General features: G+C 35.3%; 1 protein-coding gene across 2 annotated transcripts in view; it reads left to right on the forward strand.

Annotated features, from left to right (window-relative positions):
* The first annotated feature begins 1,533 nt into the window (after positions 1–1,533).
* The window catches only part of epc1a (enhancer of polycomb homolog 1 (Drosophila) a), a 58,124-nt gene continuing 36,222 nt past the window's right edge, over positions 1,534–23,435 (forward strand). The window contains exon 1 of one of the 2 annotated variants that reach the window (XM_056469231.1): positions 1,534–1,907. Coding sequence is in view for 1 of the 2 variants with exons in the window: in XM_056469230.1 (XP_056325205.1) it covers positions 8,934–9,086 (153 nt within the window). In the remaining variant the exon portion in view is untranslated. Of the gene's footprint in view, positions 1,908–8,718; positions 9,087–23,435 lie in introns of those variants that run through there. The other variant, XM_056469230.1, reaches the window with a different exon arrangement.

Below are 23,435 nucleotides of genomic sequence, written 5' to 3' on the forward strand. Positions count from 1 at the left end.
TTATATAGAAAAAATAAATATGTGGATATTTCACTTTCTAAATCCACAAAGCAGAATCAAAATCATTCATTCATTCATTCATTTTTATTTGGCTTAGTCCCTGATTTGTCAGAGGTCGCCACAGTGGAATGAACCACCAGACAATAGTCAGACCCTTCTAAATGTCTAAAAATGGCATGAGGAGTGGTGAATTGAATATAATTTACTGTTAGGGCTGTTTTGTACAAACGCAGGAAGTTGTCCTAAACACAATTGTATTTTGTAGATTTTTATTTTCTTTGATACTTGGAGAAACAAATTAACATACACAGAGAGAATTCACATTATACTTAGCCTCAGAGGTATTCTCTGAGAGAAAAGAAAGTTAGAATTTTTAAAAATGTTAAATATTTATAATTGTATTTATGTATTTCGCAAATAGTTTTTTTTATAATCATTCAAATTGTAAAATAAATGATTTAAATGTTTAAAATCATTTAAAGGGGCAGCTCGGTGATGCAGTGGGTGCCCTTCACCTGCAACCCAGTACTGGGAAACACCCATTCACACACACACACACACACACACACACACACACACACACACTACAGCCAGTTTAGTTTATTCAATTCACCTGTAGTCTTTGGACTAGGGGAAACCGGAGCACCCGGAAGAAAACCCTGGCCAACACGGGGAGAACATGCAAACTCCACACAGAAACGCCAGCTGGGACTCGAACCAGTGATCTTCTTGCTGTTAGGCGACAGTGCTAACTACTGAGCCATCGTGTCGCCGCGATATAGATATTGCATATACAATTATCGTAATAACAATAATTTTTTTATATATTGTGCAACCCCGTATTCAAACAAACACTCCTCTTCAGCCTTAGCTTTATTCTGGTGTGAATACCTGATTAAAAGAGGCTTTAAGTTATTCGCTTTTGTGGCTGAATTTTAATCAACTTTAGGATTTTTCTAGATCTCAATCTTTTTACTTCCCTTTAACCGAGTCAAGCAATTCTGCAAAATAATCGTTTTTTCAAGTAGAGTTTCTGTCTTGTTTCTAGTGCAAAATATATTCTTACTCCAAATATATTCTTAAATTGAACCAGTGACCTTCTTGCTGTGAGGCGACAGTGCTAACCACTGAGCCACAGTGTCGCCCTCATCAATATTTCTATTTACAAATTTAAAGTTAACCAGTTACACACTAAACACTATGAATTAGTATGTAATTATGAAAATTTTGCAATAAAGAGCCAAATAAATGTTTTAAATCTCTATATATTTACAAAAAAAGTATTTTGAATTTACACTAAAACAATTTTTTGATTCAAATATTACTATTTACCATTTTAAAGTTAACCAGTTACACACTGAACACTATGAATTAGTACGTAATAGTAAGTACAGTTTATGCAAATCACTGTGTGTGTGTGTTTAAAGTTTCAGCCTTTTCTCCAGCCCTCAGTCGAGCTCCACCAACCCCGCTGCTCTCCACAGGTGATCGGTGTCTCTGACCAACCAATGAACACCCCAAACACATTAACCCTTCACTGGACTAACCAGATCTTCCCAGGACTCTGTGTGTGTGTGTTGAGCTGGACTTCATCGTAAAACAAACGTTTGCTCGCTACTTTAGCCAGCGGCGTCGAATAGTTTAAATGACGGTGAAAGCGGAGTGTTTACGCGACCAACCGCTTCCTTTACGCGCGGATTATTTACACCATCGTCGGTTTTACGAAGACGGATTTTCTGCGACAGAAATGATCCAAATCTCAATCCGAAGAGGATGAGTGTGGAGTTGGACATGCGTTTGCTGAATATACTTATTTATACATTCAACAACTCCTTCGTGTGGCTTTGGGAATCGGGTTTTGGCATGTTTCATATAAATTGTCATCATCCGCCGTGGTGGAAAAACGGGTGAGTTAACGTTTCTCTGCATTTTTCGTCAATGTTTTTATTGGCAACTTTTTTATGAATATATTTAGATATTAAGAGATTTTCAGCTTCATTATTCTTGATCATTGTTTTATCAAGAGCTGTCGAGAGATCTAGTGGCCTGCTGTGGCTGTTCAACCGTGTTAAATGTTCAATCTGGATAATAAAGCGATAGTGAAAACATTTATTAATGGACTGAGCAAAACACACCACCTTCTGTTTGACCTCATTAAAGTGATTATATTGCTGTTAAAGATGGAGTCTTCAAATGAGGGCTGTTCTTGTGCTGGTGCCAGGATTTTTTTTTATTTTTTGGAGCTCTGGAATTGAACACAAATGGAGATTTTTACTTTTATTCAGTGTTCATTTGCATTCAGTTATAATTTATAGTGTGTTTATGCGATTATCTGTCCGTAAAACAACTTAATTACGTCTAAAATGGTGTTCCAGTCTGGTCAAACTGATGTGTTGGCAGGTTTGAGCTACTTTTCTGTCTGGGTAGACTAGCCAACCAGCTTAACCAGGCTTGGACATACTGAGAGCCTAGTTGAAAAAGTACTAAACCTGTTTTTGTGTGTGTATATTTCAGCTTGATTATGTTTGTTTGTGTGGTAATTTTTCAGCATTCATTCATTGAGGACACGTTTGAGTTTAATTTATTTCATATTATTTGTGCATGATAATTCACTGTATAACCTTCTTTATAAACATTGTCTGGATTTTACAGAATGATCCAAAGTGAGGCCTTGAAAGTTGAAAAAGGAGTGATCTCATACAAATATGAATAATAGTGTGGTTTTGTGTCATTTGTACTGTTTTGTGTTGATATAAAACTCACAATAGTGCCTAAAAAGTTATTAAATGACCTAAAATATTGTATTTTAGATATGTAATGTTGTGGAAGATATATAACTTAGATGCAGTTGTCTTAAATTGGATCACTGTTTGATGTGAATGGGGTGGTTGCTGAAAATGATCTGCAGTAAGGTTAATATGTATGGGGCTAACTTGTTTTTAATTTATATTGTTGTCTTGATGATGAGTGTTGTTATTATGTGATTGTTGTGTGGTTGTAAGTTACCAGTGTTAAAGACAAATTTCCTTTCTGTGCCAAGCAGAATGGACAATAAAGTTTAAACTAAACTAGATGTTTTTAAAGACAAATATTAGTTCTAGTTGAGGACACGAGGGCAGCTTTAAACAACACTTTGCTTACGTCTATGGGCAATATGTACAGTTGAAGTCAGAATTATTCCCCCTTTTGTTCTCTTTTACATATTTCCCAAATGATGTTTAACAGAGCAAGAATATTTTGTCTGCAGAACAAACCATCGTTATACAATAACTTGCCTAATAACCCTAACCTGCTTAGTTAACTTAATTAACCTAGTTAAGCCTTTAAATGTCACTTTAAGCTGTATAAATGAAAAATATCTAGTCAAATATTATTTACTGTCATCATGGCAAAGATAAAATAAATCAGTTGTTAGAAATGAGTTATTAAAACTGTCATGTTTAGAAATGTGTTGTAAAAATCTGCTCTCCGTTAAACAGAAATTGGGGGAAAAAATAAACTGGACAAATAATTCAGGGGGGCTAATAATTCTGACTTTAACTGTTTTTGTAATCTTTTTGTAATCTAGCCAACAAAATATTTATTTTTTGAGTTAAGACAAAACTGTTTAAAAAGCTGTTTTAAATGTATAATAAATAAAATAGACAATTTTATGCATGTTATTAGTAGGGCCAGACAGAATCTGTGGACATTTTTTGCTTTCTGCTAAGAATTTTGAAAAACCTGCAGATTTATGTGGAATTATTTTGTGAGTATCATAACTAAAACCTCAATATATGAAATAAAAATATTACCTTTTTAATTTTTATTCAATGTTTACAATGCAAATTCATCTAGATTCACTCATTTGGTAAACAAAGCAAGGCTAATAAATAAGACAGAAAATATGACTTTACAAACTCTATTGTAAATAAATCAAATGAACACTTTAATATTAGTCAACATTATAACTGTAATTAATTTAAAAACTGAATAAATATAAATTTACGCACGTTTAGACAAGTGAATAAATAGACTCAATGAAGGTCTAAAAATCTGCAGACTTCTGAGCGCGCAGATTCCGTGTGGGCATAGTTATCAGTAAAAAATCATTGTAAATAAAAACACAGTGTAGCTCATACTCTGTGTTAACTTGCCTCTCTAAGAGGTCATATATTCATTCATTCATTTATTTTCTTTTCGACTTAGTCCCTTTATTAATCCGGGGTCGCCACAGCAGAATGAACTGACAACTTATCCAGCATATGTTTTACGCAGCGGATGCTCTTCCAGCTGCAACCCATCACTAGGAAACACTCATACACTCTCATTCACACACACACACTACAGCCAATTCACCTATAGCGCATGTTTTTGCATTGTGGGGAATCCGGAGCACCCTGAGGAAAGCCACGCCAACACGAGGAGAACTCCACACAGCCAACTGACCCAGCCGAGGCTCGAAATAGCGACCTTCTTGCTGTGAAGCGATAGTGATACCTACTGCGCCACCACGTACCCTATATTTTATATCTTTTTAAATTTTATTATATTATTTATAACCTGCTTTGTGTTGCACCATACTTTGGATTGAACCCTATAAAGATACTGACCCTGATCTTTTTAAGACTAACCTTTAGCACTGGCTTTTTATCCGAAGTGACTTTTAAAATGATAGAATATCATTGACGTTTCCCCATGCACAGCGAGGTTCCTTACTAAAGGTCACAGTCTCTTTAAACTAAAAATACTTACAGACTCTTATTTACTTGTGAATTAAAAAATAACTAGTATCACTGTTGAACTCTTAAAGCATTAGGTTTGGCTTTGAGGATGATTTTTATGGCTTGATTGTTTTATTGTAGTCTGAATGACAGGGTGAGCCTGCTTGGAGAAGCGCTAGCATGTTGTTTTTATTTCTTTATGTTCTTGCTCAAACCCAATAAAAAAGACAGTTTGGGCTTTTAGGTGGCCTGCTTTTCAAACTTCTTTAGTTTTAACAAGAGGTTTACATTTGATATCATAGTTTAACCAGCGAATGGTTTGTCCGGTGTGCAAAGAGTGTGCCATTATCTTGTAGTTTACGACTATTTCATGTGTGTTTATGTATAACTAGGGAATGTATTATTGTAATACGAATTTGTTTTTATCATGTAATATTTTTATATATATCCATTTTGCCACGAAATAGCCATAAGTTGCTGATGTAGCAATAAATGAATAATAAATAAATGCATAACTAGTGTTTCAGTGCTAAAGTATGCAAATATAATATACACTATCCAACATTTCTTTCTTTAAAATGCGTTCTTGAAAGCATTAAATCCCCTTTCAGGCATAATTTTCTCTTTTTTTATTTAATTCAATTTGTTTATTTATACAACACTTACACGATGTAGATTGTGTCAAAGCAGCTTAACATAGAAGTTCTGGTAAATTGAAACTGTCTCAGTCCAGTTTTCAGTGTTGAAGTTCAGTTTAACTCAGTTCAGTGTGGTTTAATTTTCACTGCTGAAAGTCCAAACACTGAAGAGCAAATCCATCGATGTACAGCTCCACTTGTCCCAAACCAAGGAAGCCAGTGGTGACAGTGGCGAGGAACAAAACTTCACCAATTGAACACCAAGTGAAGGAAAAATAAAACCTTCAGAGAAACCAATCTCAGTTGGACCATTTCTCCTCCGGCCAAACTTCTTAAAACCATATTAGCACAAAACCACAAAGGATGCGTTAGCTAGACTGAATTACATATAGACCATTTTGAGGGATGTAAACAGAAACAATGGTCCCAACTTATTTAATGTTTTACATTTTTAATTTCTATAGCTTCCAATAATCCAAAAAGAGCCACATATTGATGAATAACATTATAATAGCTGTTTTAACATTAACTTATTATTGAATCACCTCTGTCTTGTTACAGTTATGAAATAGTTTGAGAACAAGCAGGAATGTTATAGGCCAATGGCATCACTACATTGAAATGGTCTATAGCTCAGTCTAGCAAAATAGGACCTCTTACAAGGAACCAAATAAGTTTGGTCTTATTCTTCTTAAATAATCATAATCATTGAATAATTTCAGGCATAATTTTCTCTTTTATATTAGCACAAAACCACAAAACAAATGCTATTAGCTAGACTGAATTATATACTATGAATAACTATGAGCTCTTATGTGAGACCGCTTGAGTTTTAATGTTCGTTTGTGTTGCTCCACAGCCCTGGGCCATTTTCTGAAAGTCAATTCACACGTTTGTCAGTATGTTTGGAAGTATAATCTATTGTTTCCCCCAAAAACAATTCCTTTGCTTGATGTCATTTTATGCCACTTATTGTTGTGATGCACTTTGTACTGCTTTTGTTTTCCCACACCAGGCTGACCAACTCGCAAGTGAAGTTAACTTGATTGCGTTGAATTATCTTGATTTGTCCAAACGAGGGCGCTGTCTCCTCACACAAGAGTCTGAATGCAATTGTTTAACGGCTCACTAAATGTGTTCATTCATATTAATGGAAGATTTAGGTGTATTTTTAAGTCTAAATTTTATCAGATTCACAGTTTCATGGCATGCAGGGTTAACTAGATAAAAATGGAATTTGTAAATTAATGTCTCAGATGGGGCAGCACGGTGGCTCAGTATTTAGCACTGTAACCTCACAGCAAGAAGGTCACTGGTTCGAGTTTGCCTGTTCTCCCCGTGTTGGCGTGGGTTTCTTCCGGGTGCTCCGGTTTCCCCCCACAGTCCAAAGACATGCGCTAGAGATGAATTGGATGAAGTAAATTGTCTGTAATGGATGAGTGCATGTGTGTGTAAATGTGAGAGTGTAAGGGTGTTTCCCAGTATTGGGTTACAGCTGGAAGGGCAACCACTGCATAAAACATATGCCAGAATAGTTGGCAGTTCACTGGCGATGAATAAGGGACTAAGCCGAAGGAAAATGAATGAATGAATATCTCAGATGGGATTATTTTTAAATGTGGAGTTGAACACCTTAACATCAACCACTGTCTGATTGCCATATTTAATTTAAGAGATTTTATTGTGTTTTCATTTATTTTTTGGCATTATTATATGTTTAAATCAGCTGTATGTTTCATTTGATATTATTCTGCTAAAGCATTTGCCATATTTAATGATTTTGATTAAAAAAAGGCTGCTAAAAAGGGAAGACACTGCAGGAAAGCAAAATCTCTTCTTTCAGTTTTCCAAAAGATTATTTTGCCACACTCCTTTAGTTTGTGCTGTTAAATTTCATTAATCTTTGTAAGGATGTTTCTCAAAATGAGTCTTTTTGTCCTGCTGGACTCCTGGAGTCTTGAGTCTTCATTTTAGTGTCACTTACATAGACTAAAATTTGTTTTATTCATGACAATATTCTGTAGGTTGTTACTAAAGGATAGGTTTATATTTATTTATGTATAATCATTTAAAATATTATTTTTCTGGCATTTTATCTGATTTATGGAGTGATAAAAAAAGAAATTCCCAGAATCCGCTCGGTAAAAACAATATTTGACTAATATGAAACAAGTATTTTAAACAAGAAGTTTGAACTTGACATCAGTGTAAACCTTTGTGCTGCAGTGTTTGCAAATTTGAATACTTATACATAACTTAATAGAAATTGTGCAATAGTCAGTCGACTAGTAAAGTGTTGCCGGGAAAAACCTGGCTCAAAATGAGGCGGAGGTCGGATTCTGATCATCAACTCTTTGCTATTTGAAACGGACACATTTTCATCATTCCCATAATCGTATGAGGTCCATTATCTTATTTTAAAATGGCTAATATTAAATGCAAAAAAATACATAACCAGTGCTTGAGCATCACTTGAGGTCTGTAGGTTATGGAAGCCTGTTTCCGCCACTGAATAAAAAATAAATAAATACAATGTAAAAAAAAAAATTATAAAGTCAGAATTGCGAGTTACAAAGTCAAAATTCTGAGTTATAAAGTGATAATTCCGAGTTCTAAAGTTAAAAAAATCGACTTTATAACTCGCAATTCTGACATTATAATTCAGGATTATGACTTTGTCTTGGAATTCTGACTTTATAACTCTGAATTGTGACTTTTAAACACAGAATTCTAACGTTATAACTCGCAATTCTGATTTATAATTTTTTTAATTAGTTTATTTATATTTCAGTGGCGGGAATGGGCTTCGAAAGTATGTAGCCATGACTCAGTCTGATTTTTTTTTTGTGTGTGTGTGTGTGTGTGTCGAAAGTTGGAGATTGAGGTAAAGTTGATTTTATATTTGTACATTCTGACTTTCTCTTTACACCACCAGAAAAGTATACTTTGTAAAAAATATACTTTGTATGTTGAAAGCAAACAATGACTCAGTACACCATTGTTCACAGTCAATTAAACCGTGCTAATGTTGTTTTTAATTCATACATAAATTCGATTTCAGACCGAATATTTAATATAGCGTGGTAAACAATATAGGGAACCGATAAAACCAATGAATGTGCGAATATAAAACCAACTTTAATATGTTGGAGTTGGAACAAAACATGACGGACAGCCAATTTTTTTATGCAAAACCATAAAGATAACCACATTCGCCTAAGGAAGACGGTGGCTAGAATAGTATTTATCGAATATAATTTATGAGTATTTGCTATACATTTGGACTGTAAATACACGTGAGCGCGCTCGCGTGCACGAGCCGTCGGGAATGGCATCGGAGCGCGTTCACTGGCGTGTGTGAGGGAGGAGGGAAGAACGCGCAGTCGGCTGAGGAGTTTTTAATGTCCGCCATGTTGTGAATGGCGCACTGAGGCAGCGAGAGAAAACACACACACCCGCCTGCGTTTCCTCGCTGGATCTCTTCTATTCCATTATTTTTTTCTCATTCTCCACCTCCATCCACCCTCCTCCATGAGCTCTGTGGCGGTTTTATGGGTGATTGTGAGGGGATCGGATAGATTTATAGAGTAAAATGAGCAAACTGTCGTTCAGGGCGCGGGCGCTGGACGCTCTGAAACCGCTGCCCATTTTCCGCTGCGAGGATCTGCCAGACCTGCACGAGTACGCGTCCATCAACCGCGCCGTGCCGCAGATGCCCACCGGCATGGAGAAGGACGAGGAACTGGTACGATTCTTGCCATGCAACTTCCGATTTTGTGCCATACCAGTTTGTTTTTTTTCTGTCAGGCTGCACAGGGTTGGATGCAACAAAATGGCCGACTGTGCGTGATGCGTTTTACACGGTGTTTTGGAGCCGTTTTCCAGAGTGCACCGAATTTAACGTCTGGCATATACGCTGAGATTTATTTTGTGGCTGTTTAGGGTGTCAAAATTGCGTTTGGGCGATCCGTGCGGAGCTGAATCGTGCAGCAAAACACAAAAGGAGTCATGTGACCGCGGATCCACCGACATTTTGTTGGATTTTCACTGTAGTGGCTGCAAACGGCAGCCAGAGGGCGGGAATTCCCGCTGTCATTTGGAAAAATATGAGTGATGTTTTGCTAAAAGTGGAAATTCAGTCATTTAAATGAAAGATAACCCAAAAATTAAAGTTCTGTCATTTACTCACCCTCCATTTGTTCCAAACTTGTTTGTTTAATACATATTTTTAATTGAACACAAAAGTAAATATTTTGAAGAATGTTGCCATCCAGTCACATTTGCCATTAACTTTAATTGTATTTTTTTGTATGGGCTTTGATGGCTACTGATTGCTTTACGTTCTTTAAAATATCTTTCGTTTTATAAAAAAGAAAGTTTGGCATTACTGGAAGACTTGACCGCCTCAGTCACCATTTACTTTCATCTTTTCCCCCATATAAAGTTAATGAATGGTGACCAAGGCTGTCATGTTGATGGCAGTCAGACATACAGGCTTTGAACAACATGAGGGTGAGTAAATATTGATAGAATTTCTTTTTAAAATGAATTATCCCATTGGTACTTGTTTTTTCTTTTGCGTCCTTGGAAAAGTTAGTTTAAATTTGAATAAATTTTGTGGATGCAGTGCCTAAACAGCATTTAAAGATTCTTGCTATCTAATCATTAATGAATGAAAAAATGCATTTGTCTAAATCTGGGGGGGAAAGAGTAAAGCTGAGATCAAGGGCCCTTAATGAGATGCTGCCATTCATATACTTTTCCATGCACAAACATGTGCTATACAATTATTGATTATTTTAATTCATGCGACCATCTTGCATGCTGTTAACTTTAAAAGAAACATCATGACATCAATTGTTTGCATTACTGTGGTATTGTAAATGACATCAGTAAGATTAAATGAGTGAGCATATTTTCTGTTTCTGGAAGAGAATGCTCTTTTGTGTCTGTTTTTAGCCAAAACATCAGAGACTGCATGCATGTAAATGACAGCCGCATGTCAAGAATCTCTTGTTCTCTGTTGTTGTGGAGGTTCACAAAAAGTGCTTGATGTTGTGTTGTTTGAAGCTGCTTGGTTTGGTAGCAAAAGCTATTCTTGTTAGACATTCATGCATGGTTTGAAAGATTAAATTGATGCAGGAATTCTTAATAGTTCTACTAAGTGAGCTTGGAGCCCTTGTTAAATATGAGGGATGGATGCTTGGGGCCCATGGGCAATTTTAGGGATTTCTTTCTTTCCTATTACTGAAAAGGAGAAGCTTTTGTTTTTATTTTTGTATTTAAGCATGTTTGCTTTTAAGTGTGATGATTAGTTTTTGTCTTAATTAGGGCTTCATGGTATTGGTAAAATATATGATGGTGTTGAGTAGGGCTGCACAGATTTGGCTAAAATGAGGATCATGGTTTTTTGCTCGATCAAGATCACGATTTTCTCAATACTGTAGATGTAAAATAAAGGTTAATATAAGTAGGCTATTATTCTGGTTAATTCTAAAACTTGGTTTAACAAAAATAATATTAGGCCTATGTGTAGGTCTACTGTTACTTTAAATTTGTCCTGTTCGTTAGTGCACAGTAAAGTCATTACAGCAGAATACAACAATATATAATTCTGAAGTTGAAATATTACGTTTGAGACATGCTTGCAGGTCATGCTTGACAACATTATTAAACCTTTTTTTTTCACTGGTAAAATAAAATGTCATTATCAGATTCCCGCTTGCCTTCTATGCAATGTTATATAGGCTAGAGTAGTTGTACTGAAACCGTAAAACCTTTATTTTCATGCACAACACTCTGTGTTCGCTATGAAAGAAAAAACATAACAAATGCTTGTCGTAATCATAACTCTAATATGCAAAATTATCACTTAAATGATGTGTGCACTTTTAGTTTTACTCTTACTGCCGAGTGCGCTTATGTCATGGCTGCCGTCACTCTGAGGGAAAAAAATACACATGCAAAATATACTTTTCGCGCGGCTACCAAACGATCGCTCTGTGCAACAAACTGAACATTATTTCCAACTTTATTACTTGTAATTCACAGCCAGTGCAGGTTCTGTTCACTAAAATAAACATCATTGGTGGGCACACGCATGTCCTTTCAATGCGTCAGCTCACGTGTGATTTTGTGGCCGCAAATACATCATTACATTAAGAGAGAAATTACATTTTAGGGTGAGTTATACCTTATAAAAACAGTATTTGACACTTAACACTATTTGGAGGTGTCCATGTTGCTGAGCAACAACAATGTGCAGACTTGTTGGACCGCCTATATGCTTCCCTCTGACCATGAAAATATAATTGGCTGAATCGTAGAAAAGCTAAATTAAGATCGTTTGTAGGGTCGAATCGCGATCGTAATGTTTTTTTCGATCAATCGTGCAGTCCTACTGCACCGTATTGGTAAAATATAAAAGTAAAATATACTATGGTGTTGAGTATTGGGAAAACGGTATTTCTTACGATATATAATTTCCATTTAAAAAATGCTATTTTTGTTAATTGTTTTTAAATCATTTATTTATGTAATAATATAAAAAATAAAGAGGCAAAAGACGTTTTCAGATCTAATTAATTCTAATTTAGACCAAAAATAAACTGTCAAGGTGCAAACATTTAGGCCCAATCCCATTTCTATATTTCTACCCCTTCTCCTTCCCCTTGGCCTTTAAAACTGAGTGTGAAGGGGAAGGGCTTCAAAATTTACGCCTAAGAAATGGGACCGCACTACAGCACCTGCACACGTCACAATATGTCATCGGGATCTCTTGCTTCATTTAAGATCAGATGATCTCGACTGCTGTAGTTATTACAGTTGCGTAATTTTTTGGTATTTATCTACAGGAAATCACTGAAGGCATAAATCATTTTATCATGACAATAAGATTGTAACTGTACTGTGTATTTACTCAGTGGCCAAATTCATCAATGTAAACACACAAACACAATACTAACATTATAGCAAACACTGTAAAAAGCTCATTCCCAGCCACTAAAATATTCTGACAGGGCATTCGAGTGTCATTGAGTGTCAGAATGTTGTGGGACTGCTATACAGGAGTTATTATTAGGGAATATAGATATCGTAATTTAGCGTTTTTTATTCCAGCTGGGTTTTTTTTATATATATAATTAAATTTATTTATTTAATTTTTTTAACCATGACTTTAAAACATGAACTCTGTTGTGAATATATTAAAACATGTTTGTTTGTTGTAAAAATTTGTAATAATGACAAAAAATGCTTGTGTGGTCCTGAAAAATCTCAGTTCGAAGGGCTATCTACCCCTTGCCCCTAGCCCTACGTCCTCAAGCTAAAGAGAATTGGGACACCCCTACCCCTTCACCTGAACGCGCAAAACGAGGGGGAAGGGTTAAGGGGTAGAATTAGGATTAAGCCTTAGTCTTTTAAACACTGAATGAGTGAAAACCACATATTCTGACTCTGATTGGCTGTTGTCGTTTTCCTCTCTCGTCTCGACTCCTGCCATTAGTGTTTATGTTCAGCTTTATCTTTGGGCTGCTCCAGCCAAAAGCACAACAACAACTACTAGGTATGTGGGGAATAAACAAAGTAAGGCTATCTGATTGGTCAAATTTAGATAAACAACCAATGCATAAAATAAATGTAATTTATCACACATGTTTGCAATGTGCATAGCATATACTATTGTCACGATCATTTTGTGATTGTATTTTGCAGCCCTATTCTTAATACCAGTGCATTTATTGTTTCTGCATTCTAGCTTTGCTAAGATGGCTCTAGTGCAGAAAGACATCGGGAGATCTGTTCTTCAGGAGTTCTGTTCAGCATTTTTCAGGGATAGAGTTGGAAATACTTGAGCTGTGATGTACTGAGAGGCCCAAGTCATACCACATAGACAGACGGCAAGACACTTTGTCGGGTTTGGTCAGATCAGTGTGTTCCCTGTTGGTGTCTGTCAGAGCTTGTTTTCACCAGTTGAACATGTCGAATCTGCACTTGTCTGATTGTAGAAGTGTCTGAGAAATGACGTGCTGTAATATGGTGGTTGTTCACATTTGTTAGTGGTGTGCGAATAGGTTGTTTTCAATCATGTGGTTTTGATGACTCGAGACATTCAGATGGAGGGCAGGAAGTAAACATCTGAATTGGAGACGTAGGGGAAAGTTCATATTTTTGGGCATTAAGGCTCTTATACACCGGGATGCTTTTCGTTTGCGTTTATCGTCAGCGTTTTTCAAATGTTTTTCCGGATTCAATCCCAAGCAATTTTTCACTGACGTCGAGCAGAAGAGAATGCAAAATCACTCCTTGACGTTAGATGGCACTACACAACTTTAAGCTTCTGACACCCGCTTGTAACACAGAAGAAGACAAAGTTGACACGCTTGTTGTTGTTATGGATGGTTTAAGTAGCAGCTCTTGCAATGAAGAAGTGATTATTGTTCACCAGAGCAATAAGCAGCTCCACGTTCACATCACCTCTGGGCATCTTCAATGTGCACTCGCATTGACAGTTTTGCGCTTGAGCGCCTCCAAGTGCTGTTTACTGTAACTTCAGCAGCTCCGTGCACGTGAACAAAAGTGCCAATCTGATTGGTGGAGAAGGTTTTGACGCGGCGCGAGCATGAGGCATTTCTTTAAAAATGACGCTTTTACACCTGCCGTTTTGCGCATTTGTGTGCTCAATCACATTGACGCCCTGTATTTAGTCACGAGGCATTAAACGTTGATGCAAAACACGAGCAAAAACGTCTCTGTGTGCACGGGCCTTTATACCGTATTTCGAAGGAGATTTAAATAAAAATCATGCCCAACATTTGTGATTATTTTCTATCATGAAGAGGGCCGAGTTTTCTACTGAACTACATTGTGTTTGCCTGTCAACATGGCGGCAGATACTGTATAAGCTATGTTACATGAAAAAATACTTTTAGTAAATACTATAATGCTTGGAAGCATACCATAGACAATTACTTGAATTAAACTGTCGTAGTAATTATATTGTTGCTGTGTTACAACAATAGTAATAAACAGCCAGTTTCTATAATTATACACCATCACATAAATTTATGTAATGTGCTTTTTATTCCTTTAACAAAATAACTCTGAAGTATCATGAAAAACCAGAACGACAAACATTTAAAAAAAAAAAGATGTGGTTGCTTGTTCAAGCTCTTCAATTTAACACTCCGGTTAATGAGTGCTTATTAAAAGAAGTGTCAATTTCCACTGTAGAGTAATTTTTGGAGACTTTAAACTGATGTAACCTGAAGCATGTGAGTTGGCATCAGTGACTATGAAAGAGCCTCTGTAAAATCTGAAGTTTAACTTTGTTAATTTCTGTGATTGGACAGAATAGTTGGACCGTAACAAACTGCTTAGTGTGCCCAGTATGAGGCGCTGGACTGGATGAAAGTTCAATTCAATGTGTTTATTTCTATAGCACTTTTTCAATGTTGATTGTGCTTCAGTCCAGTTTTCACAGTTGAAGTTCAGTGTAATGTAAATGTCACTATTGAAAGCCAAAACAATGAAGAGCAAATCCAACGATGCGCAGCTCCACAAGTCCCAAACCAAGCTAGTCAGTGGCAAAAGTGAAGTGAAAGCAGAGAGACTGAACAATCAGATATCAAAACCCTTTAAACGTTAGCTTCCGTCAAATGATTGAAAAAATAAAAGCTTAACTGTTCAGTGTACCCAACCATGACAAGACAACTGAACGGTTCGTAGGGCTGCTCGATTATGGGGAAAAATCATAATCATGATTATTTTGGTCATAATTTTAATCGCGATTAAAACGATTACAGTTGAAGTCAAAATTATTAGCCCTCCTGTAAAATTTTTTTTATTTTATTTAACAGAGCAAGGAATTTTTTCACTGTATTTCCTATAATATTTTTTCTTCTGGAGAAAGGCTTATTTGTTTTATTTTGGCTAGAATAAAAGCAGGTTTAAATATTTTGAAACCTATTTTAAGGTTAATATTATTAGCCCCCTTAAGAAGTATATATTTTTGATTGTCTGCAGAAGAAACTACTGTTAAACAATAACTTGCCTAATTACCCTAATTAAGCCTTTGAGTTGCACTTTTAATCTGAATGCTTGAATTTTGAAAAATACCTAGAAAATATTATGTGCTGTCATCATAGCAAAGATAAAAGAAATCAGTTATTAAAGATGAGTTATTAAATCTGTTTAGTAATGGGTTGGAAAAAAATCTTCTTTCCATTTAAATAGAAATTGGGGGAAATGGTTTCTAATAACTCAGGAGGGCAAATAATTCTTACTTCAACTGTATATATACAGTTATTTTCCTCCCTGTAAATAAGGAAAAAGAAATAAATACAATAGAATAAAATATGAAACAAACTGTGCTTTAAGCATTTTCACTGTAAGAAAAAAACTTTAATTATAGCTACAGAAGTCCTTCAGTCGAGAGCAGTGAGTTATTTTGTCCTTTTGTTGTTTGATTAATGATAAAAACTGTCTGCGGCAGGAATATTGCGCGCTGTCACTTTAAGAGCAGTGCGGTTCTGATGAATGGTTTCCCTTTCACACGTCTTTTTTGATTCTCCATTACATTTGTTTATTACACAAATGAGGGTTAATATGAATAATCACTAAACATAGCGTTGTGACACCTATTTGACCATTAAAGCGCTCGCATTAAGATGACTTTAGATGTGTGTGCTCTGCTCGTCTCTAAGGCTGAGCGTGCTCACACACAACCGCATGCGGTCTCGTTCACGCTTTTAAAAACATGAATGATTCGAATGTACATCAATGAATGATACGCATCCTGTGCTGCAATAGTCATTACTGTACACGCTTTTAGTAATGTTCATGTGAAACTGAGCTTTGCAGAGCGACAAATGTGTACAACTGGAAAAGGGGCGGTATATAATGCAATAATCGTTTATCTCGATTAATGGTTTTTCATAATCGTTAGAAGCCAAAATCGAAACCGAATGTTCGATAAATTGCACAACCCTAAAGATTCGTTTATTTTTATGACTGGTCCCATCACTACTATTTACCAGCAATCTTTTCTGGACTCCAAACTTGACCTTTGTTTTTTTTTTCCACCAAATTACACCCCACTAGTTCGTTCCTAATTTCCCACATGCTTTATGGTTTTCTGTAGAGTCAAACAGTATTCAGGTACAGTGAATAATGAAATGTAAAATAACACTGTCTTCATTGTATTCAGTAAAATAGTTAAATTATTCTTCATTTAAGTAACAAATGTACTTTATTGTGCCTGAATGCTTTAAACTCTCTTGGCTTTAAAACGCATTATAAATGATAACTTTTCGTTCTGTTATTCAATAAAACGATCTCATGTTTTCTTAACTGTTGTTCTGATAAGCTATGATCCCAACTCAACATTGCACGTCTTGCGATGTGACTTGAAGCCACACACATTGCGATATCAATGCTAAAACAATATATTGTGCATCCCTAATTGACTCTATAACCTCAAAACTTATTGTGTTGCTGACCTCTGGCTCTGTTTGAAGGGGAGCTTCATTCCTGAAAACCAGTCGGAATCCTTGTATTTGGTTCTGATTTAGTGTGTTGTTTTAGTTTTAAATGGATGGATGTTTGCATGGTTGTAAGATGAGTCTTAAGGGGTTAAGCTTTCTTGCTAAATTTGTTTAATAGTTGTAATTGAAATTTAGAAACGGATAAGATTTGGATCACTTGTTAAAGCTCTATATTTTCTTCCAGCACTTAAATGTTTTTTTTCATCCGTAAATTTCTAATTAAACCAGTTTACTGTCTATTAAGCTCTCTAGCTGTTATGTCGCGGGTCATAAGTTTTACAATTTCCCAAAGATGCTTTTTGAAGTGCTGACACAAACTCTGTTAGAATATATTGTGCAAGTCTCCTGGCTTTTGTTTTCAATATTAGCCTTGTTTGGATCTTGTTCAGGTGCCCAAACAACCATTTTAGTTGCTCTGAATTTTGGGGGTGTAAGACTTTTTCCTTACAGCATGGAAACTCTCAGTGACCAAAGATCTCTCTATTAAAATTGAGATTTTTATTAGTGTGTTTACTGATTTGCTGGGTTTTCTAAGGGTTCCAAGTTTATTTTAAACCGCTAGAAAACATTCTGTGGCTCAGTCAAATGTTTGTATTTACGTTTTTTTTTTTTTTTTTTTTTTTTGGCACAGTCAATCTATCTTGGCTTTATTTGGATGCTTTGTTCTAGTATTTTTAATGTTTTATATTTTATAGTGATGGATTATGATAAAGATTATGAAAAATAATTTTAAGAGCTCTATTTGTAGAAAGTACATATTTCATAAGTTATACATTGTCTATGTAGAACATATCAGATGTTTATTATTAATACTAAAAGAGGTTTTCTCTCTTTTTATTGCTGGAAAGTCACTTCATCTATTTAATTGATGTATTATACAATGTTTTCTGCATGTTCTAAGTATATACAGTTTGGCGGAAGGTTTACTGTATATTCATGTCTACTTCTAATGTTAGTACACTGAATTATTTTTTAAGATAACTGGTTGCAAACTATTTTATGGACTCAATTTAAACAAATTTAATTTAGTAATGTTCAACTTGATTTGTTTGTTTAAATTTAGCCCATTTAAAAAATTGAGACTCTTTTTTCCATATTGAATTACTTTCCATATTGAATGATAATGATATATATTTCAATATGTTAATGCTTCCAGATAGGGCTACACAATATATAATTTTAGCATCGATATTGCAATTTGATAATTCGCAATGGTCATATCGTGAGCATATGCAATGATGAGTCTGGATTATAAGTCATCATTTCCATGTGTTTTCGATGCCTGTGATTGTATAATGACCTTAAAAGTACTCGGGCATAATGATTTGTAATTTGTGTAACTTTACCAACGATTAATATTATTGAATTATTTTAATCATTCAGTTACTGTACTTTAATACTGTTAGACTCAGAGAACGTGATAGCACTTTTTTAAAATTGTATCTTTTTCTTGATTGTATTTATAGATTATGCGTGAAAATGCTCACAACACATACAAATACAAAAATCCACTGCAAATAGCAGACCTCATCAAAAATGTGTCTGGGTTTATAGATTGATATTATGTTTATAGATTGCTTATTAGATTTTATAGAGATGCACTACTACTGCAGCATCACCCCAATCAATCTAACATTATAAATTCTTTTCAAAAAGAGATATTCAAGTTATCTGATGAAATTGTATTCGTATCGCAATTAGGCATGGGTCGGTATAAGATTCTGACAGTATGATAACCTTGGTTAAAAATTTAATGGTATTACAGTATTGTGATTACTGCTCTAAAATATATTCTTTTTAAATGTCTGGGTAAAAAACTAACTTTTTTCCCTTTTGAGCACAATGTATTTTTTATTAAGAAACAATAAAAAAAATTAGGAACAGTAAACATGTCAGGCTAAATGAATTCTAGACTTCTGCTGTCGTCTTCTGCTTCAAAAACAGATTTTTTTTAAAACGGCATCTTTGGCTATCTTTTCTGCTAAAGTTACTGTTGTCCAAACAAAACAAAAAAAAAAACGTAAATTAAAAAAAAATTGTACACTAACCTTAGGAATGGTATTGCAGAAAATGTTGGCGGTTTTAAAACCTTGACTTTTCCAAACCGCGGTATACCTTGAAAATGGTTATCGTCCCATGGCTAATCGCAATATATATCGCAAAATAGAAAATATCGCAATGTTAGATTTTTCAAATATCGTGCAGCCATACTTCTAGATTTAAAATAGAACCCCAACAACGACTGAATCCACAAAAATTAGAGAGTCCCTTAAATGGCATAACATTTTTTGCAGATAATTTTTCGGTGGCTGAAAATTTAAGAGGGGTCTGGATACAGTCCTGGTGCTGTGCAATCTGAGCTGCATCCAATGCTTTTTATTGCGCTCACCTAACCCTCCCTGTCACAGTAACGTCACTCACTCCATTAAGTGCATTGTGCAATCTCAGCTTGCATCATAAAGGCTGCATTTAGATACTATTGGAAAATTTGGTACATCTCTAATATCAACATACTTTTAGATTCCCATAGTTGCAAATTTTTGCTGTACCATTGGCTCTTAGATCAATATGGAGTAAAAAAGTCCAGAGCGCATCATAAATTGTCGCATTTCGATATAATACCGTTTATCGGCCCAGCCCTATGTGCTCATCATTTGTTTGATCAAGCGTTCAGTCAAAAACTGTAATGCTGTGAAGTAAGGCTGCGCAATATTGTTTCAGCATTGGTATCGCAATGTGCGCATATGCAATAGTCACATCACAGGATCTGCGACGTCGAGTCAGGATTATATTTATGCACACAATGAAGACTATGGTGTTTTATATTTGATTATTTGCCAGACTCCCAGAAAACTAAATTACTGTGTTTCTTTGACACACTGCATTTATCAATGCTTGTGGTTGATTTATTATATTTTATGCAAATGCACTCCCCTGCAAAATCAAATAGAGGCATTCATTTCATATGGTGAAAATACACTCTAGCTATGTTTCCATCCAAAAATGCAAATTAACAGTTTTATGCGCAAAACTGGATTATCACAAAAAAGACGTGCAAATAAAGCAGCGTTTCCATCCAACAAGTCTAAGAGAACAAAATAGACACTTCCTGATTGTTTGGGGCCAAATATCAACAGTAAAAACAAAATTTGCTGCGATAGAAGTTGCGTTAATCTTTTCTTCATTAAATAAATGACACACAGTGAACGTGCGGTGGCGTGAGACGTGGAGCACAGACGCTCTTGATTCTGGAGGTCTTTAATAACATAACACTAATACTGAAACTGTTACAGCGTTTTAGAATGACCAAAACAACATCTCAGATGTTTTCGAATGTGCTCAGCCGCTGGTTTGTCCATTCGCACACATTTTTATTATCACATGATCTCTTATAACAAAGTCACATGACCTTTTTAATGCGCATGCTGGAATTTGTTCGGTAATAGTGTTTCCATTGCAGTTTATGTGCATCTTTTCTTATCTAATAAAAAGTTTGTCCTGCTATATACATGAGTTTTTTTATGCGCATTTTCAAAATTGATGTGTATCTTGGCGTTTCCATTAACCAGTTTATCCAAAATGCGCATAAAAATAGGTGGATAGAAATGTAGCTAATATCACAATATTGTATAGGCAAAAAATAAAATATTGCAACGTCCTTTTTTCCAATATTGTGCTTTACATTGCTTTATATTTTTATTGAATTTTGTTATTGAACTGTTATTGAAAGAGTGAGCCATGGTAATTTCAAATATATATTTTTATGTAGTAGTCCCTCCTCCTTTTAATAAAACCAAGCCAAATAGGGTTTGAGATCAGGGATTGAGATAGTGGTTGAGATCAAGCACATCAAATGAGAAGTGTCTTGAAGGGCGGGACACATCAGATACTAGAGAGCATGTGATTGGTCAAGATTTGAGGAGAAAACTATGAGGAACACTTTTCATGGGACATTTAAGGGTCAAATTTGATTTAAGGATTCGTTCTGTTTTTTTGTTTGTTTTTTAATAATTGTAGTGAATGTATTAGGGGTGTGAACATGGATGTTTGTGATTTAGTTCAAAGCTATACTGGATGTTTTCGTATATGGTTTGCGTACCATTTGTATTTCTGATGTGAAAGTAGCTTGGTAAGTTTAGTCTACATTAAAAGGAATTTTAATACAGTAATGAGAGAGGTTGTGTGCGTCTTTATCTGTAGTGAAATTGTGAGTTTAATTGTAAAGATGGAAAAGTTAATGCCTAATTGCTGATAAATATTTTGCTTTCAGTACAGGGCTAAAGTTGATAAGGAAGAGTTTGAAAGCAGGTTTCTATGTTCTTGAATAGTTCTTTGGTGTGTACAGTTCTTTGTCAATATATGTAATGTTTCCACTTTAGTATTGTGCATACAAGCTAGAGCTGCACGATTCTGGCTAAAATGAATCACGATTTTTTTCTTGCTTAAAATCAGGATCATGATTTTCTCACGATTCTATAGAAGTAAAATTAAGATTAATATGAGTAGGCTATTGTTATTTCTCAAACATATGGTAAAACCACAATAATAATATTATGTGTATCTACTGTTAAAATGCTAAACTTTAAATAGGCTTTGAATGGTGGACTTAAATAGACTTTAAATTTGTCCTGGTCATTAATGCAAAGTAAAGTGATGACATCAGAATACAGAATATTCATAATTCTGAAGTTGAATTATTATGTTTGAGACAAATGCTTATATCTGTCATTGACAACATTATTATCTTTTTTCTACTAGTAAAATGTTAGTAAAATGTTATCACATTTTGTCATTATCAGATTCCCTCTTGCATTATGTTTAACATTATATAGGCTAGAGTAGTTATACTGACACTGTTAAACATTTATTCTCATGTATAACACTGTTCGCTATGAAAGAAAACCTTAAACGCTTGTCGCAATCTTTCGTTTCATTTTCACTACCAAGTGCAGTTCATTATTCCCGCGCGGCTCCCAAACGATCGCTCTGTACCACAAACTGAATGTTATTTACAACTTTATTACCTGTTATTCACAGCCTATGCTGACATAGTTGACATTTGCATGGAATTGCTCATAGTCATTATGGTGGACTTGAACAGTCTCTCAGTAAGTACACAAACAGCACGTGGTCAGCTCACGTGGGATTTTGCGAACGCAAATACATTACATGAAGACAGAAATGACATTTTTGGGTGAATTATACCTTATAAATACAGTATGTGACACTTTTAACACCATTTGAAGGTGTCAAGTTGCTGTGGAGACTTGTGCGACTGCCTTGCTTCTCTCCTGACCTGAATCGTGTGTAGGGTCGAATCGAGATCTTTTTTCGATTAGTCGTGCAGCCCTAGACTCAACATTGCATATTCTGTGATGTAACTATTGCGAATGATCACATTGCGATTATAGATGCTGAAACTATATATTGTGCAGCCCTAATGTCAACGCACTTCACCACTACAGTCTATTGGCACTGATAGTTGAGGTATTAATTAAATGTCGTAGATGACCAAATTGTGTCAGTGTTTGCACAGTGTGAACCTGACTTTACTTGTTTGTTTGTTTTTTGGAGTCTTTCAGAGTGGTTTTGTGACCGTTTTGTTCTCTCTCCCCTCATCTGTTTGTAATTATGATTCTCTGAGGTTAGTGACGGGGTCACTCTCAGCAGGGGGAGTGTTTGCAATCTGAAGGTTATTCAGAGGACCGTGCCTAAGGAAGTCTGGCTTTTGTCTGCTGATAATTGCCTCCTTGCGTAAGACCTTTTAGTGAGGGCTCGCAGCTGAGTCATTTAAGATGTGATGTGTGTGTGTGTGTGTGTGTGTGTGTGAGAGAGAGAGAGAGAGAGAGAGGGTTTTGAGTCTAATGAACTATTGAAAGTTAGTTTTTAACGATGGCTGGCAGGAACACAATGTTAATATGAATAAGTAAATAGACATTTTCCCTCTTATTGCGTTTACATCATCAAGGTTATCCCTAAGTTTGTATGAGCTCCTCTGGTGAAATGGTTTCAGGCTGTTGTGTGAAATGATTTTTTTGTTCTTTTTTTTCATTTCTTTAAGCCAAGTGAAATCATTTGAGATGAGCTCCTGGGGTGCGTGACGTCAGCCGAATGAAGTGAAGGCTTTGGAATTTAGTTACTCTTTCATGCTTTTTTATTTCTCCACCTGATATGTTTGTGCTTGCTTTTTTTTTTAAGTAGGTTTATGTTATGTTTTATGCTGCCAGCTTATTTCTTGCATGAGGTCACTGCATTAAAGTAGTTTTGGTCTGTTCACTTTTGTCATCTGATCTATATTACAAATTTATAAGAGCGGTAAAGAAAAGCACAATGGGACTGTGTAATTGTTAGTGCAGTGTAGGTTTTGGTAATGGTCTTTTGAGCTGTTTGAGAGTCATCAAATTTGCTTGTTGAAGGCTGATCATTACAGCAGTTTTTTTTATTTTTTAATGGGGAAAAAATATGCCATTCATTTGTTGTAATGAAGCTCCAATTTTTTGCGCTCTTCCCTTTGCTTGTTTGGCTTTTATTTTTATTTTATATTTATATAT

Source organism: Danio aesculapii, chromosome 12 (assembly GCF_903798145.1).
Source record: "Danio aesculapii chromosome 12, fDanAes4.1, whole genome shotgun sequence".
NCBI classification, from domain to species: Eukaryota; Metazoa; Chordata; class Actinopteri; order Cypriniformes; family Danionidae; genus Danio; species Danio aesculapii.